Below are 18,328 nucleotides of genomic sequence, written 5' to 3' on the forward strand. Positions count from 1 at the left end.
ATCGCATGCAGATCGAGCGGAAGAACACCTTCAACCAGAACCATCTGCTGCATTTCTTCCGTATGTTGCACCTTATTGTTGCAACAAATGTCGATCCTGTGGCTCATAAAACCACATTTAGTCGGCTTCGGGCACAATTTTTGATACGAGTGGCACGTGGAGATCCTATAGATTTGCCATTGCACATCTTTCAGAGGATCTGTTACGAGGCGAGCATCGTCTCCAAGGATAATCTCCCATATGGTGTCCTCATCAGCCGACTATTACTTGCACGGGGAGTGCCGACCCAGCTAGAGGACCGGGTCAAAGATCAGATGAGCCCCCTCGACATGACCACGCATCGACGTAGCATTGGACAGGCGAGGGGACGTCAGCCACCCCCTGTAGAGGATCTAGTTCCTCCGACGCAGCCTGAGCCAGGTCATGTCGGGAGTAGTAGTCAGCATACGCCGAGTACATCTGCAGGAGATGTGCGGCCTGCTTGGGTTGATGCGGTTATCTCACAGCTGACTGCGCATATCGATCATACGATCGATCGCTCGAGGCTATATCGGCGTCTGTTGCCGAACTCACCCATCGTGTAACTATCCTCAACGACAAGGTTGATACCTTGACTGAGGAGGTACGGAGTTCGACTTTTGCGGATAACGTTATCATCTGACTGTTAATATCAAATTTTGTATTTTATTTTTAATATTTGTAACGAAAAATATTATTGAATATTTCTATCGTTTTTTAATTTCAATTTTTAACCTTCTTTGATGTTATATTTTTCAACTTTAATACTAAATCACTGCATTTCAAATATATATAAATCAATAATATATATTTATATATTACAAAGTGTGTATATATAAATATATACAATTCAATTTTTTAGACTTGTTCACAAATTATGCACAATAAAAACTACATAATTTTTAAATTAAAGTCATTTAATTTAAATTTACAATGAACGTTCGAATGTTATTACTTAACGTTCGAACATTGGTGCAAACATTTTACGTTCGAACGTAAAATTAATAACATTCGAACGGTTGCGCCAAAACATTTTACGTTCAAACGTAAAAAGACATAATGTTTGAACGTATATGTAACGTTCGAACGCATATTTCCCATACGTTGGAACGTAAAAAAATCTCATTCTATCTTTAGTGACGGTTTCCAGAAACTGTCACAGAAAATACCTTTTAGTGACGGTCTAGAGACCGTCACAATTTCCTAACCGTCACTAAAAACCAATTGTGTTGTAGTGACTTCCAACAAATTAAATTACTAACTCATCAGCCACCATTCAGTATTCTAACATTCCACATTTATAATTTTTTTATAAGATATGGAGATATTTTTTATAGGTTATGAGGTGTAGGATAGTGAATAGTATTCATCCCGAACCAACATACTGGCCCCTCTGCATGGACCCCTTTTTGTTCCTTGATGTTGTTTGTCACTTGATAATGCTTAAAGAAGTTTTAATTTGGTTCATTAATCCATCTAAATATGTTCCATATTTATTTTCTACTATTTATTAACGAAACAAGAAGTATTAAATTAATAAAATTCTCGTAAAATAATGTTCACAAAATTGACGTCGTTTGTTGCGATATATTAGATCGTACTAGATCCAATGGATTTTGTGATCTAGCTAGCTAGTCATATCAATATTTTAGTTTCATTTTTATTAAATTTCTTCAAGAATTAGTACGTGATCTGTAATGAAATAGTAAATACTGATTAATTGATAAATTTAAATAAAAATTATTTTATTTAGGGATTATCATAAATCCCCAGATGGATATATATGGTGACTCGGTTGCCTCCTTCCCCTACTGGGAAACCACGTCCTCCTAGTACCAACTACATTCCCTGCATGATTTATTAGGAAATTTGGTGGCCCATGATCGTGAGCAAGTTCCAATTAGGGGCTATACATGTACGGAGCAAGGGTTGTTTTTCTCAAAAAAATATTTTGAATTTTAAGACCTAAGTTTATAAAGATATATATATATATATATATATATATATATATACATGACTTGACATTAATTATAGCATTTATAATCTCCAGGCGATCCAGACAATAAAAATATTACGTGACAAACAACATGTGTCTTAATTTAGACACTAAAATTCAGATAGTAATTAATTGTAGGAGATTTCTTCCTGCTCTTGATAGATCATGCTTAGTCACTTATTGATCAGTTCTATCAAAAACTCTTTTTTTTTTTTTTTCCCATTTTGGTTTAGAAACTTTAGTTCTAATCTTTTATTCGATTATGTCAGAGAATAAGTAATGATATCCACACAACACATTTCACAACGCATATTTTAAAATGAGATCGATCAGTATTTTTGTAAAGTGACGTTACTTTTATAAGGTATATATCTTACCAAAATACCATTCGTTTTAAAATATGGTTGTGTAATATATTCATGTGAAAAGTGATATGTATTTATCATTTTTCTACCTTAATTATATAATTCTAAAATCTCAACTAATTAATATTACGATATTATTGCCAAATTTGGGGGATTCTGCACAATTAATCTGATCATGCTTTAAAGTCCTATATATATATATATATATACAAATCAAAAACTCCGGAGATCATCCCACTCATAATCACAGCGCTAGCTCCAGATACAGAAGAAAAAAAAGGATCGAGGGATGGAGAAATGTTCCTTCAACTACTTAGCTCTGTTCATGATTTCACTATTGCTTATATGCTCATGTAAGAATCCGGCTTCTTATCACGATCTTAATTTCCATAATCTTTGTAATTTTCTTGATTTCCAAACATATATTACGTACGTACATACGTACACATACACATGACTTGCATGCATGCACACAATATTAATTCACACATGCTAGCTGCATGCGCATATTGTAGGTAATTTGCAGTACTCAGAAGTGGAAGCAAGGAACGTAAATTTCCAATGCAAGACTGTTGATGATTGTAGTGATGATCCATCACAGTGCCAATGCGTACTCAACATTTGTGTTTGCCACCCTCCTCCAGCAGCAGCGGCAGTAGCAGCAGCTCATGATCAGATCATGAATTTCATGATTAAACAAAATGAAACTGATCCTCAGCGCACATGAAAAAGTACGCTCCGTCGATCCCCAGAAGTACGAATAATATTGTAGTACTGGTCTACCTTATAAGAAATAAAAGGATCGTTCTTCTTAATTGAAATATTGCTGGCTACTTCGAAAAGAATTTATATATATATATATATATATATATATATATATATATACACTTTAGTAACGAAAGAATAGTACAAAAATAAATCTACATATGAATTTTTTGTTTTTTATTTTTCTATGTGCATGTTAATTAAATTCTCCTATGAGAATAATGAATGCGCGCTAGCGCTATTCATTTTCTAAAAAAATGTGATGTCGATTGTTTGGTGACTTGGAAGCTAAAGAAATAAAAGAAATAATTTATACAAATTTTAAATAGACAAATCTCGTATAAATTTTTGTAAAAAAGTAGACCCCTCTTAAAAAAATTATTTTTTATTAGTGAGATCTACTTTTTTACAAAGGACTTGTATAGGACTGGTTGTCTATTTGAGTCTTGTACCTAGTATTACTCAATAAATAATGACTACATGTTTTGCAGTAAATATCGATACTATTAATTCATGAATATCTGCTTGTGTACGGGCAAAGATAGAAGTACTTCCAATCGAGTGCATGATAATATTGAGTAACAATATGTACAAATTTTGAATAAACAAATCTCGTATAATCTTATTGTTAAAAAAAATGGATTATACCATAAAAAGTGTAAAAGAAAAAAACCTATCCTTTTTAAGTGGAATCCACTTTTTTACAAATAGGTCTAGACGAAATTTATCTCTTTAGAGCTTAATTATACCTAACATTGCATCACTCTAATATCGCATGTCCAACTCGATACCCATTATACATATTTTATATACATTAATACTCTTCACAGGCGCCATTATTCCAATTGTTTCATCTATTGAATGTAGAACTAGTACTGGGCCAATTTAGTAAGCTGCCCGGTGTAGAAAATATGCAAATAAAAGCAGCTGATTGCACTATTAATGATTATCATGAGACCAATTATGCATGCATGATGACATGATTTGTTAAAAATCAATCAAATAATGTTTCAAAGGATCGAATAGAAGATGAAAAATAAATCATTCTTGAAATCTGTACTTCCAACAAATTAAATTACTAACTCATCAGCCACTATTAATTCCAGCATCTCAGACCTATAACTTTTTTTTTCATAGGATGTGGGGATATTTTTTATAGGGTATGAAGTGTAGGATAGTGAATAGTACCCATCCCGAACCAACGTGCTGGCTCCTCCTGCTGCATGGATGTACCCCTTTTTGTTCCTTGATATTGTTTGTCACTTGATGATGCTTAAAGAAGTTTTAATTTCACTACAATAAATTTGAGCTTTTGGGACGAAATTATTTAGGGACGAACAAAATTTCATCCCTAAAAGTCATTTTTTGGGACGAAATTTAATTGATGACTTTACAAAATCGTTTGAACAATATTTTTTGTGACGAATTAAATCGTCTCAAAAAAATTTTCTAGTTCGAACGGAAAAAAATACGTTCAAACAGTAAAATCTTGGCAGGAAAGTAATTTATTATGGTGGGAAAAGTTCACAACCGTTCGAATAATAATTTTTTATCTTCGAACGGAAAATATTTGGTGGCAAAACCTGGCGGGAAGGTTTCTAAACCGTTTGAATGGAATATATTTAGTTTCAACATATTTAAGCACCACATTTATAGATTCGAAGGTATAATATTAATCTCGGTATGAAACTCAAAATATAAAAATATATATCATATATGCAAATTCGTTAATTAATTTTATGTAATTAATTTAAAAATATTTTAATGATTTATTTTATGTTAAATAAAATTATTAGTTAAATAAATATTATCAACCATACACCATATAATATAAATCAATAATTATTCCAGAAAAGATAAAATATTTAATTTACAACTAAAGTAAATTATTGAAATACCATATATACTGTTCATAACTATAACAAAAAAAATATAAATAAAAAATAGAAACTACTGTGTTACAAGATCTCTACACACATCATTAATTACAGTTAATTGTCTCTCTATTTGTGACAGTCAAGTACTGAACGTAACTTGATTTATAAAATTAATGTCGTTTGTTACGATATATCAAATCGTACTAGATCTAAACAGATTTTGTGATCTAGCAAGTCATATCAATATTTTAGTTTAATTTTTATTAAATTTATTCGCGAATTAGTACATGATCTGTTATGAAATAGTAAATATTGATTAATTGATAAATTTAAATAAAGATTATTTTATTTAGGGATTATCATAAATCCCCAGATGGATATACATGGTGACTCGATCGGTTGCCACCTTCCCCTACTGGGAAACCACGTCTGGCCTCCTAGTACCAACTACATTCCGCCTGCATGATTTATTAGGAAATTTGGTGGCCCATGATCATGAGCGAGTGCCAATTAGGGGCTATACATGATGTACGAAGCAAGGGTCGTTTTTCTCAAAAAATATTTTGAATTTTAAGACCTAAGTTTATAAAGATATATATACATGACATGATGTGACATTAATTATAGCATTTATAATCTCCAGGCGATCCAGACAATAAAAATATTACGTGACAAACAACATGTGTCTTAATTTAGACACTAAAATTCAGATAGTAATTAATTGCAGGAGATTTCTTCCTGCTCTTGATAGATCATGCTTAGTCACTTATTGATCAGTTCTATTAAATTTTTTTTTTTTTTTTTCCATTTTGGTTTAGAAACTTTAGTTCTGATCTTATCTTGAATTATGTTGGAAAAGAATAAATGATATCCACACAACATATTTCACAAAATATATTTTAAAATGATATCAGAATTTTTGTAAAGTAGCGTTACTTTTATAAGGTATCTTACCAAAATATCATTTGTTTTAAAATATAGTTGTGTAATATGTTCATGTGAAAACTGATGTGTATTTATCATTTTTCTACCTTAATTATATAATTCTAAAATCTCAACTAATTAATATTACGATATTATTGCCAAATTTGGGGGATTCTGCACAATTAATCAGATCATGCTTTAAAGTCCTATATATATATATATATATATATATATATATATATATATATATATACAAATCAAAAACTCCGGAGATCATCCCACTCATAATCACAGCGCTAGCTCCATATACAGAAGAAAAAAAAGGATCGAGGGATGGAGAAATGTTCCTTCAACTACTTAGCTCTGTTCATGATTTCACTATTGCTTATATACTCATGTAAGAATCCGGCTTCTGATCACGATCTTAATTTCCATAATCTTTGTAATTTTCTTGATTTCCAAACATATATTACGTACGTACATACCGCGTACACATACACATGACTTGCATGCATGCACGCAATATTAATTCACACATGCTAGCTAGCTGCATATTGCAGGTAATTTGCAGTACTCAGAAGTGGAAGCAAGGATTGATGTAAATGCCCGATGCAAGAGTGTTGATGATTGTAGTCGTGGTCCATCACAGTGCCAATGCGTATTCAACGTTTGTATTTGCCTCCCTCCTGCAGCAGCAGCTCATGATCAGATCATGAATTTCATGATTAAACAAAATGAAACTGATCCTCAGCGTACATGAATAATTAGTACGCTCCGTCGATCCCCAGAAGTACTACTAATAATATTGTAGTACTGGTCTACCTTATAAGAAATAAATTAATAAAAGGATCGTTCTTCTTAATTGGAATATTGCTGGCTACTTCGAAAAGAATTTATATATATATATATATATAAATACTTTAACTATAAAAGAATTATACAAAAATAAATTTACAAATGAATTTTTTGTTTTTAATTTTTCTGTGTGGCCGCCGGCGCATGTTAAATTCTCCTATGAGAATAATGAATGCGCACTAGCGCTATTCATTTACTAAAAAAATATGGTGTCGATTCATGTTTGGTGACTTGGAAGCTAAAGAAATAAGAGAAATAATTTATATAAATTTTAAATAGATAAATCTCATACAAATCTTTGTAAAAAAGTAAACTTCTTCTAAAAAAATTAATATTAAAAAAATTATTTTTTTATTAGTGGGACCCACTTTTTTACAAAAGGTTTGTACAGGACTAGTTATCTATTTGAATCTTGTACCTAGTATTACTCAATAAATAATGACCACACATTTTGCAGTAAATATTGATACTATTCATGAATATCTGCTTGTGTACATGCACGGGCAGAGATAGAAGCACTTCCGATCAAGTGCATGATAATATTGAGTAATAGTATGTACAAATTTTAAATAGACAAATCTCGCATAATTTAATTGTAAAAAAAATTGATCACACCATAAAAAGTGTAAAAAAAACCTATCCTTTTTAAGTGGAATCCGTTTTTTTACAAAAAAGTCTACATGAAATTTATCTGTTTAGAGCTTATACCTAAAATTGCATCACTCTAATATTGCATGTCTAACTCGATACCCAGTATACATATTATATATACATTAATACTCTTCACAGGCGCCATTATTCCAATTGTTTCATCTTTTTCTTTTTTTTATAAGTATTTTCCAATTGTTTCATCTATTGAATGTAGAACTAGTATCGGGCCAATTTAGTAAGCTGCCCGATGTGGAAAATATGCAAATAAAAGCAGCTGATTGCACTATTAATGATCATGAGACCATATATATATATGGTATAATTCCTATCTAAATGAGTGTTTAAGGTAATTGAGGGGCGTTTGCACTTATAAATATTATATATATACACCAGCAATGTCAATTAATTAATAGTTAATTTCTCCAAGTTTTCTTTGGTGTTTTTTAGGGCTATAAGCATTCAAACACAAACATATGTATATATATATATATATATATATATAAATCTACCATCATATCAAAACAACCATTGATTATTGCTATATATCAAACACTTTATCCTACTCGATCTGCAATATGGCTTGCTTTTCTATGTAAATTAACCCTACGTACCCTCTGTCAAACACATCAAACATGGCCCTCCGGTCTCAACTTGCGGCCCATTGGTACGTTATTTTTCCCCCCGTCAACATCTTTATAGACAAAGCGCATGGCATTCCATAAAAAAACACAGAGACTCAAAGCGCTCAACCCTGCCAACACCCAGTAGAAATAATCAAGGTGTGCTCGATTCAGATTGTCGCCAAGCCATTTTTCGCCATACCTTGAGCTGATTGCCTGCACAACAGATATGATAACATTGGTAATAAAGCTTCCAACTCCAATCAAACTAATGTAAGCTGCTGCTCCCATGCTTCTCATTGCCTCCGGCATTTCATCGTAGAACAGTTCTTGGAGTCCGACGACGGTGAATGCATCGGAAAAACCACAGATGACGTACTGTGGGAGCAACCACCAGATCGCCATTGGTACTGTTGCTTTCGGGTTATCCAAAAGGTTATTTTCTTTGGCAGTGCTGACCCTTTCGGCTTCCACTAGAGCAGCCACGACCATGTTGAGAATGGATAGAAATAGGCCAACTCCTATCCTTTGTAGCACAGTAATGCCCGATGGGTGTCCCGTAAATTTTCTGGCGATTGGGACGAAAACTCGCTCATAGATCGGAACGAAGATTAGGATTGTGATGCCGGTGAGGCCCTGAAGTGATGCCGGAGGAATATGAAAGTGGGATATTCCAATCGACCGGATCATCGTACTGCCTTGCTTGATGAAGTAGGTATGGGTTTGGGTTTGGACTACGTGGAAAACTATGCAGCTGAACCATATGGGGATGAGGCGGAGCACGAGCTTTACATCTTCAACTTGGTCTACGGAGCATAGCCTCCAAGGATTTAGGGTTTTGCTGGATGCATCAATGTTGTCTATGATTGTTGCCTTGTCCAAAAACCTGCAATTTTCAAATAGTGATCGTATAAATCATCATAAACTTTTGGAAAATTAAAAAAATGATCAGAAAAATAATGCAATATAAGCTTTTAAGTGGTAGAGATCAGATAAATATTATATAGTGTTTACTCTTGAGAAATTTAGAAGGATAGATATTAAAATATATAACAACAATAATATATATATATATATATATTATTACAAATTATTACTGATCATGAGTGATTGCGTTATTTGTATAGATCAATTTGAATTCTCTAAAATTATAATCGAAATTTTTGGATTTAAAATTAAAAAAAATAACACATTATACGTGAAGAGATTCTTCAATATATATAATTTATAGAGTTCACGCCTATCTTCCTCTTATTTTAAGCTTAAGCAGTAAAGCAGCTGGGACAAGTAATTAGGAATCACTTGAAAAAAGAATAGGAATCACTTGAAAATTAAAGGAATAGCTAGCTCGGAGACAGTATATCATGAGCTGACACTTGAATTATTCATGTACATGAAAAAGATCGAAGTCATGAGGTACATATTGCACTTGAATTATTGTGTGCTGATCTATATAATATGTTGTTATTAGCTAGATCATGATCCCAACACTGCTTTTTTCACATCATTCCATGATCTGTCTCTATCTCTGTACTCGCAAAAACTTTCAAAGGTCTCTTCAAGTCAGGATCCTCCCTAAAGAGATATAATACATCAAAACGGATCGAATGACTTTATCATCCCTAGCTTGTCTTGTGATAAACGTCTTACCCATTAATTGAAAAGAGAAAAATCATGACTTTATAACATGTATCAACTTGGGTCAGGCTCGATCGGGTCTAGTCAACCCAAGCCAATAATCAACCATATATACAACTCATTTATAGTGCAAAATAAAGAAACAAGTCTACATAATTTATTGAGTCCTTTTACTCGAAAACTAACTTATGCAGAGGGTACTCATGTTAAGTCCTTCGCAAAATTCAAAAATTTTATGTGCTGTTATTTTTGCTTACTTTTTACGTACTTCACTAATGTGATTGATTGTATCATTTTTTTTAATATAAAATAATTATTTTAGTCAATCACATCAATAGAATGCTTAAAAAACATGCAAAAATAATTATATGTAGCAGAACGATCTACAAAATTTATATGATAAATTTTGATTTAAGTTTGATTTGCTTTCGACAAGTAAGTACTCCACTAATACTAGGAAAGGTATTGACTCATTATAAGTACCTAAATTGATTAGTCCGAGTGATAATTCGCGTGTTATGTTGCTGATCACCATCCAAGTGAGTCGCACATGTTTGGTTGTAGAACAGTACATGATGATCGCAACCATCACATGACGTCCTTTCCACGCGCCACTTTCGAGTAGCCGCCACAAACACTTGCACCACCCTGGTGAATGGGCTCCCCACGGGACCCAGCTCCTTCCGGTACCTATTGATTCCTAGCATGAATATTGCCAGTGCCACTCCCAAAACAGCTACCAACACTCCAAACCCTAAAGTCCACCCAATATTGTCCTGTACATCATGTACAACAGTATAATGAAGATCTTGACATTTTGGGTTAATTCAGTCTTGAAATGATTTACTTCTTCTGCCTTTTCTGAAAATAAGATCAACTATAAAATGTAGTAGAAGCTGATGCAATACGGTTTAACATGATAAAGTAATGTTCATTAATCATCTACACAGTACAACTACTGTACCCATAATTATTTTGAAATTGATATTTTTGGAAGTTATATATGTCACATCAGTTAAGTTTTACACTCAAAAAAATTACTTTTTCATGTCCGCTGTATGGGCGAAATAGATCTTCTCTTTTCATTGCCGGTTGCTTATTCGTCGGCACAGGTTAATTAGAAGTTTATGATATATATATATATATATATATATATATATATTTGAAGTATAATCTGTTCTAAGTAGTTGAAGGAAATTTATTAAGATATTGTCAAAACAAAAGATGAAACTTCTCATGATCCATCGGAGAATTTGATTAATTTTTACGTTACCCATTACCTGCAGATAGATTAGCAGCAGTGTGGCGGCAGTGCCGGCAGCGACTATCCCCAAAAACCACCAGTTGAAAAACGAGCTCTTTTCCTTTCTCTTCTCCGGCGAGTCCTCGTAAAACTGGTCGGCCGCAAAGGTTTGCACGCATGGCTTGTGCCCGCCTTCGCCGACGGAGAGTATGTAAAGGGCTGTAAAAAACAATGCTTCACGACAATGCAAAGGGATCACCGAGACCGATAAAGTCAATAGAACCGTCCCCTGCGGCGCGCATAAAAAGCCATGAACATTTACAGGATCCTAGCAAGTTGCATGCGGTACTTTTAAAATGAAGTGGGTGGTGGGAAGATATTGGTGATGATGAAGTTAAAAATTACCAAGAGAAAAGTGACGGAGGAGATTAGGATGGTCTTGAAGCGACCCATAAAGGAGTCCGCGATGAAGGCTCCGAGGACCGGGAAGAGTGTTGAGACGCCAACCCAGTTGTTGACATTCTTAACTGCGGTGGCTGTGGGCTGATGGAGTTCTTTCGTGAGGTAGGTGATGAGGTTGCCGGAGATGCCGTAGAAAGCAAATCGCTCAGCTACCTCGACGACTGCAAACAGACAAATAAGACAGAAAAAGAGATCAATCTTTAAGGAAATGATCATGAGAAGAAGAAGAAAGAAGAAGAAGAAGATAATCAAAGAGATCAAAGCCGGTTACAGATGATGAAAATGGCAGCATTCCAGCCACCCCTGGAGGCTGATCTTCGCTGTGTGGAGACTTTGATATTTGCCTCTTTGGCACCATTTCCAATCAACTCCAGTGCTACAGAGCTATCCATGTATGGAAAACTGATGCAAGAAATTTCGCATTCGAGACCTTTGGGTAATGGGCACACATGTATATATATGTATATATATATATATATATATATATATAGGGATGAAACTTTCTGGCCCTCTCACTCTGTTCGTTCACTGAGCTTAAAGTATGCGTTACGTTTGCTTTACAAGAAAAAAATGTTTTTATAATCGAATATATATACTAATTAGTAACGTCAATTTATACTGCCAAAAAAGAAAAAAGTAACGTAAATTTATAAGATTATTTTTAAAATTTCTATATATGTCCAGCATTTATATTTTTCATATTTATCAAAAACACGTACGTGCATTAAAAGTTGTAAATCCAAAAAAGCAAAGCAGCTAATTTTAGATCACTTGGATTATTAATGGATCCTTAATTTTTTGTTGAAATATTGTGAAAAGAAAATTAGATATGAATCCTTACTTTCTTTTGCAAATATTGTGAGAATGATGCACAAAAATAATTATATTTATTATTATGGCTTAAAAATGGAGGAGTACTCCATTGAAAATGTTTCGAATAAAATGTGTGGAGTTCTTCTTTTTTTTTTTTTTATCAGTTTTGATGAATATTATTTTTTATGTTTTTATGCATGTTTCTATTTCAGAAGTGGAGACACATGATGATTAAATCATAATTATTTTTAAAATTACTTTCATTTCAAAGATGTTTATATTAAGACTGCATTTGAATATTGAGTTGAGTTGAGTTCTATATGAATAGTAGTGAGTTGAAATGGTGGAGTAAATTCTGTGGGGCTCACCTAAGATGAGTTTAGATGTGTTTAGATGTTAAGATAAATTTAGATGTATTTATAGAAAGTTGAAAAAGATTGCGGATCCCATGTGTAAAGAGATATTGAGTTAAAAAAGATTGTGGGTATCGCGTATAAAGAGGTTTTGAGTTGAGATGAGTTTAATGATTTGAGAGTTTGGTGTTTGGATGTTAGAAGAGATCTAAATCTGAACTGAACTCAGCTGAGCTGAGTGCAGTCTAACAACCAAATGAGCCCTAAAAGTGAAAAATGATCGGTAAAAAAGACCATATATAATTTTAATCCTGTGTTACATGAGACAATTTTTTCAGGGGTAGATAGAATATTGAACAAAAAAAATGAAATGGTGATTAATTCATTATACATATAATCAATTATTAAAATATTATATTGGAGATCATACATATATGATGATCATAATATGAACTACAAAATTTAATTAAAAAAAAAAGTTAAAGAATTTGTTTCTGTCCTCCAAACTAATTCTCGTTTGGTAAATCAATTCAGTAATACTACATCTAGTAAATGATGGTATAATATTTTTATTTGGAGGATAAATTTTAAAATCTGAATTTTGCAAATCAAATATTATCATTTAAATGATGTGTATGGTATGCTTTACATAACACCAACTTAATTAATAATAGAATAACTATTTCTTTAATTTCTTGAATGCGCATGTTTCGTTTTTTCAATGCAAAGCATAATATATATATATATATATATATATATATATATATATATTTGAACCTAAGACATCCATTAATTCATGCATGCTGCAGTACTAGTCTAATTTATCATTAGGCCGGCGTCAAGACATTTGAGGAAACATACAAATTAAAGTAAGAACGTTTCTTGCAAGTTGCATCATATATACACATGATAAAAAGGCCTAAAAAGGTTCCATAAATTAGTTGTAAGTTTTTGGATCTAAAAATACATGAGACATGCAATGTTCATTGTTGCCATGCATAGATTAATTAAACTTATTAATTAGGCATTTAATTTAGTTTGAAACTTATAAGCTGATTAGATTTTTAAACCTCCATAAATATTGCTAATTAATTTGTGGATCTGCCGACAGCAAAAAAAACTAATAACTAATCAATTAATTTGAAGACTACCTGCGATCTACTTCATTATCATTGAGCATTGCAAATCCCACTAAAATATGCTTCTTCTTTTTTGTGCTTTTTAAGTTTTACCGACGACGTTCCTTTAATATATAATGTCTTTATGTTTGACTTTTAGAGTTGTTGGAATTAACACGATTTAAGGGATATCGGTTTGGATCATGTTCAGTTAAATTGAGATAAGTTGAATTCTTTATGAATAATAGTGAGTTGAGATTGTATAGTGAGTTTTATAGGGCCCACCTAAGATGTGTTTGGATGTTAAGATGAGTTTAGATGTATTTATGAGAAATTGAAAAAGGTTGTAGATCCCACGTGTAAAAAGGTGTTGAGTTGAAAAAACTTATGAGTCTCACGTGTAAAGAGGTTTTGAATTGAGTGATTTGGGAGTTATATATTTGGATGTTAGGATAGGTCTAAAACAGAACTCAATTGAGATGCATTCAAGGATCCAAACAAAGCCTTAAGAGATATTGCTGCAAACATAAAAGTAGATCGATCCGTCCACTGAACCCCAAAAAATCAAACACACAAATATTCAATTCCACTACAAAACATTCCCCAATTAGCTTTTGCGTTAGAGAGGAAGCCACACTAAATATTCAATGAGTGTGACTAATTATAGATTCCTCTCATTACTAGCTACTTTAATAAATCGAATAAAATACGTTCGTACGTCAAAATTATATTTATATATATATGTAATTGAAGATCTCATGTAGAAGATGGAATTCATTAAAACTATGAATATAAATATTTAGGTAGAATTAATCATACTTGAAAATTGGCTTGCAAAAAGAGATTAGGGTGCACAAGATTTATTTATATATGAGATCAAGTACAACAACTACAAAAAGTTCTTATAAAAGTAAACTCATAAATCAACATAGTTTCATATGATATAGTAAATCTATTTTATAATAAGATCAGTACGTAGTTTTACAATCTAACGTATACCACATCAAGTCATGACAATTTTTTAGTTTACTTTTATAGAATCTTGTAGCTAAAACATTTCACTTTATATATATATATATATACACATCATCAACTTAATATATTTGTACTTAAACAATGCAGGACATATATATAGGAAGTTAGGAACTTCAAAAATCGTATTTGCATGGTATGATCTTGGTGTCATAAAATGAAGAAATTGATTAATTAGTTTATTTTATAAAAAAAAAACCATCTTGTTAAGGACTGATGTATCATGTTATAGTTCCAAAGAATATAATTTAAAGTTCTATGTTTCAATGATTTTGTACCCCTCTAAAATATATGGAAAATGCTAAATGTACTTAAAAAAAATTAATAAAAAATTTATTTATTTACATGTTAGTTATTGCTATGTTGAAAATTATGAAATTTGAAATTTAAAAGAAAATTAATAAAATAATTCTTGTAAGTAAAAATGTAAATACTTATAGTACTACTCAAAATATATATATCTTAAACCTTTGAAATTATGAGGTCAAGATGGCCCACACGGCCAGACTAAAAGGGTACTCAAACTCTCACTACCCTAATTGGTAAATTATAAAATTACTCATGAACTAGGTCAAAAGTAATGCTGGACCCTACATGAATAAATAAATTATTATATATGTAGCTAATTATATAAAATGGTTTTAGCAGATCACATCAGCGTGACACAATTTATATATATTCCCAACCATACCTCCCATTAATATATAAAACCAACATAATCAAATATATTTGGAATATTGAAAGTACTACTTAGTCCAGAATTAAAGCTTTTCATGATTGCATTAATTTCATGTATATATATATATATTTTATAAGTAAGAAGTAAGTTTCATTGATATGAATGAAAGATAGACATAACCTATGTACACATGGAGTATACAAAAAAAAAAACGTCTAAATACATTCTAGAAGAACTACATTAAAGATAAGAAATCGTGCACATTGTTTCCATTAAGGACAATAGCTGAAAACCATAAGAGTAAAGTGTGTAAAAAAAAGTTCTGAAGCTCCGCTATTGTTCTCTCTCTATCTTCAAAGCATCTCGCATTTCTCTCCATCCAAATACACCACATAATGCATAAAAGTATCATCTTCCAAAGTGTGGCCACCTGGGGACAGCCTTGAATACCCTTCCAGCAGGCAAGCATATCAGCCACCTTTGACAGTATAACCCATGCAACATTCACTCTACTATATATATATATATATATATGAGTAATGTTATACACTACAACACTTTCATTCTACTTTCATTCAACTATGATATAAGATGTGACACATTTACATATGATCACTATTGGATGATAAAAAATATCTAATAAATTATCATTCAATAATGATAAATATGACACATACATCTTACAATATAATAAGATGAAAGTGAGATAAGAGTGTGATGTATAGAATTTTTCTATATATTTATAGAAGGGGACAGTGCATACTGCAAAAGGTGCACCCAGATATGAGGGGGCTAGAAATTTAGAAAATTATTCCCCCACAAAATTAAAGATTGAAATGAAAAGAAAAAACATGATTATATAAGAAAATAGGCAGAACAAATACTATTCTGAGGTTTGATGAGTACTGACGTTCCAAGTTATACTTGAAAGTTTTATCTATCTTCCCCCCATGCACCCCCCAAGCAAAAGGTACACTGTTTCTTAGTTTCGACTGCTTCACATGCACATGATGACCAGAATTAATGCACTACTGCGCGCATATGTACAAGCTCTTTACTACATTTTCTGCTCCATTATAAGTCCTCAAAGCACTTAAATCAATCAATCAAAGCAACATTCAAAAGGGTCCATCATCCACATTGTGGGGTTACAAACAAATTACCTTCCCAGTGATTGATGATGATGATGATCTATGCATTCCCCTTCCTGTCTGCCAGAAGCTCTACCTCCTTGACAAAAATGGCATCCAAATTGATGATGTTCCAATTATATATTAACAAGCTAGCTGCTCATGGACGGTGTCGATCGAAGATGTACTGGATTACTGCGAAATTATATCATGTTGAGGGAAATAAGATTATGAGTTTCTACTCTCTCTCTCTCTCTCTCTCTCTCTCTCTCTCTCTCTCTCTCTCTATATATATATATATATATATATATATATATATAGCCTGAAGTAAAAGATCATACTTATGGCTTGTAATAAAATATCTCTCTTAGATGAATAGAATCGACATTTTGATCGAAATAAACATATTAATATTACATATATATATATATATATATATATACATACATACATGTACCTTGAATCTGTTCATCACTGTCCAGATCAGTTGTCTAGGAGGGCTGCATGCTGAGAAAGCTGCAGCCCACTGATCAGGTCCATGCGCCCGTGCCGGCAATAGTGTGTTTTGAACCGACTACAGTACTATATATGCATGGATATAATATATGGAGGCTCTTGGCCGATATCATGGCTTTCAGCTTGCACCCTGCTCGATCGCAAGTTTTTGCTGCATGTTGATCTACTCATCATGCAATCAACACGAACTAGATCGATCATTCCATGCAGGCATCCTGCACCTAGCTAAGATCAGCTGCATGCAGCAGCCTACCTTTTTTTCTTAATTATATCGCATCTAAAAAGTCACAGACAAAGATAATATATATATGCTAGCAGTAGTTTGCTAGGATGATCAAAACCAAGTACGTACTATCTTTAGCGTACTTAAGATCTGCAACCCACGTACGTGTCGAGATCATTGCATTTAGGGCTGCAGACTTCGACCGGCTTCCGTAGCCTATCTTACTACGAAGCTGATAAACTATAAATTATATATATATATATATATATATATATATATATATATTTTCAATGAATGCACGTCAATGTTGAGAACATTGATAGTCATGATCATTAATTAATTTTATCAGTTTCATGTAATTTATGATCTTAATTTTAGGGAGTAAATATATATAATTGGAATATTGCTGGAGAAGTATAATATATATTATATATTATATCATGTGTACTAGTACTTCTGACCACAGTGACTAGTGATGTCAAGTCTAGGGTAACATGAATTATTTCTTTCTATTTTCACAATTCAAATTATGACTATTATGAACTACTTGCTTATGAACATTCAAATCCCATCCAAAATTGTCCCCTCCAATGTAACAAAAAAGACCTCACCCCAATTCGGGAATTATATTGGATCAATGATCACTACATTAATTTTCAAACTGCTCGAAGCATTTCTTAGCCTCCGCACACACTCTTTTTTAAAAAAGTAGAAGAAATATGAAATTCACTCAAAAAAAAAAAAATAAACATTTTCATGGTGGTTGAGAATAGAATAACTCATTAACAAAAAGGTGGCTAGCTGTGGGAGACACATTATATATAGACATTACATCAAAAATATTCTTTCAGCTCAAGTTTTTCATCCCAAAACACCGACAAAAATATATGAATTATGTTGTTGAAATCCCTGAAACTAGTTTAGAGCTAGTTTGAAGAGTGAGATGAGATGATAATTTTATGAATAGTAGTAAGATAGTTTGTGAATAGTAGTGAGATAGTTTGATTTAAGTATTTTTTGAGTTTTGGGAAATGAGAGAGAAAAAGTTGA

General features: G+C 32.3%; 1 protein-coding gene and 3 long non-coding RNA genes across 4 annotated transcripts in view; 2 read left to right on the top strand and 2 right to left on the bottom strand.

Moving 5' to 3' along the window:
* The window catches only part of LOC121240997, a 31,939-nt gene that overhangs the window by 8,147 nt on the left and 5,464 nt on the right, over positions 1-18,328 (bottom strand). The window contains exon 2 of the long non-coding RNA XR_005935619.1: positions 7,923-7,956. This is a non-coding gene — a long non-coding RNA (uncharacterized LOC121240997). The remainder of the gene's footprint in view (positions 1-7,922; positions 7,957-18,328) is intronic.
* On the top strand, positions 2,621-3,197 carry LOC121240995. Its single transcript, XR_005935617.1, has 2 exons — positions 2,621-2,732; positions 2,895-3,197. It is a non-coding gene; the product is annotated as an uncharacterized LOC121240995 (long non-coding RNA).
* Positions 6,225-6,807, top strand: LOC121240996. The gene is made up of 2 exons (XR_005935618.1): positions 6,225-6,342; positions 6,506-6,807. It is a non-coding gene; the product is annotated as an uncharacterized LOC121240996 (long non-coding RNA).
* Positions 7,968-11,895, bottom strand: LOC121240993 (protein NRT1/ PTR FAMILY 5.4-like). Its single transcript, XM_041138533.1, has 5 exons — positions 11,686-11,895; positions 11,358-11,575; positions 10,990-11,241; positions 10,193-10,485; positions 7,968-8,957 (listed from the first exon to the last, which is right to left on the bottom strand). The coding sequence occupies exons 1-5, from the start codon at positions 11,804-11,806 to the stop codon at positions 8,078-8,080; spliced, it is 1,764 nt and encodes a 587-aa protein (XP_040994467.1). The 5' UTR covers positions 11,807-11,895; the 3' UTR covers positions 7,968-8,077.

The sequence above is a fragment of the Juglans microcarpa x Juglans regia genome, chromosome 7S (genome assembly GCF_004785595.1).
Source record: "Juglans microcarpa x Juglans regia isolate MS1-56 chromosome 7S, Jm3101_v1.0, whole genome shotgun sequence".
Taxonomy (NCBI): Eukaryota; Viridiplantae; Streptophyta; class Magnoliopsida; order Fagales; family Juglandaceae; genus Juglans; species Juglans microcarpa x Juglans regia.

What these genes read in the sequence shown, in the direction of transcription:
- LOC121240993 (XM_041138533.1), bottom strand. Translation starts at nt 11,806, where the DNA reads ATGGATAGCTCTGTAGCACTGGAGTTGATTGGAAATGGTGCCAAAGAG. An exon ending in TGCTGCCATTTTCATCATCT is followed by an intron (nt 11,576 to 11,685) that starts GTAACCGGCTTT and finishes GTCTGTTTGCAG; the next exon opens with TCGTCGAGGTAGCTGAGCGA. An exon ending in ACTCGGACTAATCAATTTAG is followed by an intron (nt 8,958 to 10,192) that starts GTACTTATAATG and finishes TGAAAATTGCAG; the next exon opens with GTTTTTGGACAAGGCAACAA.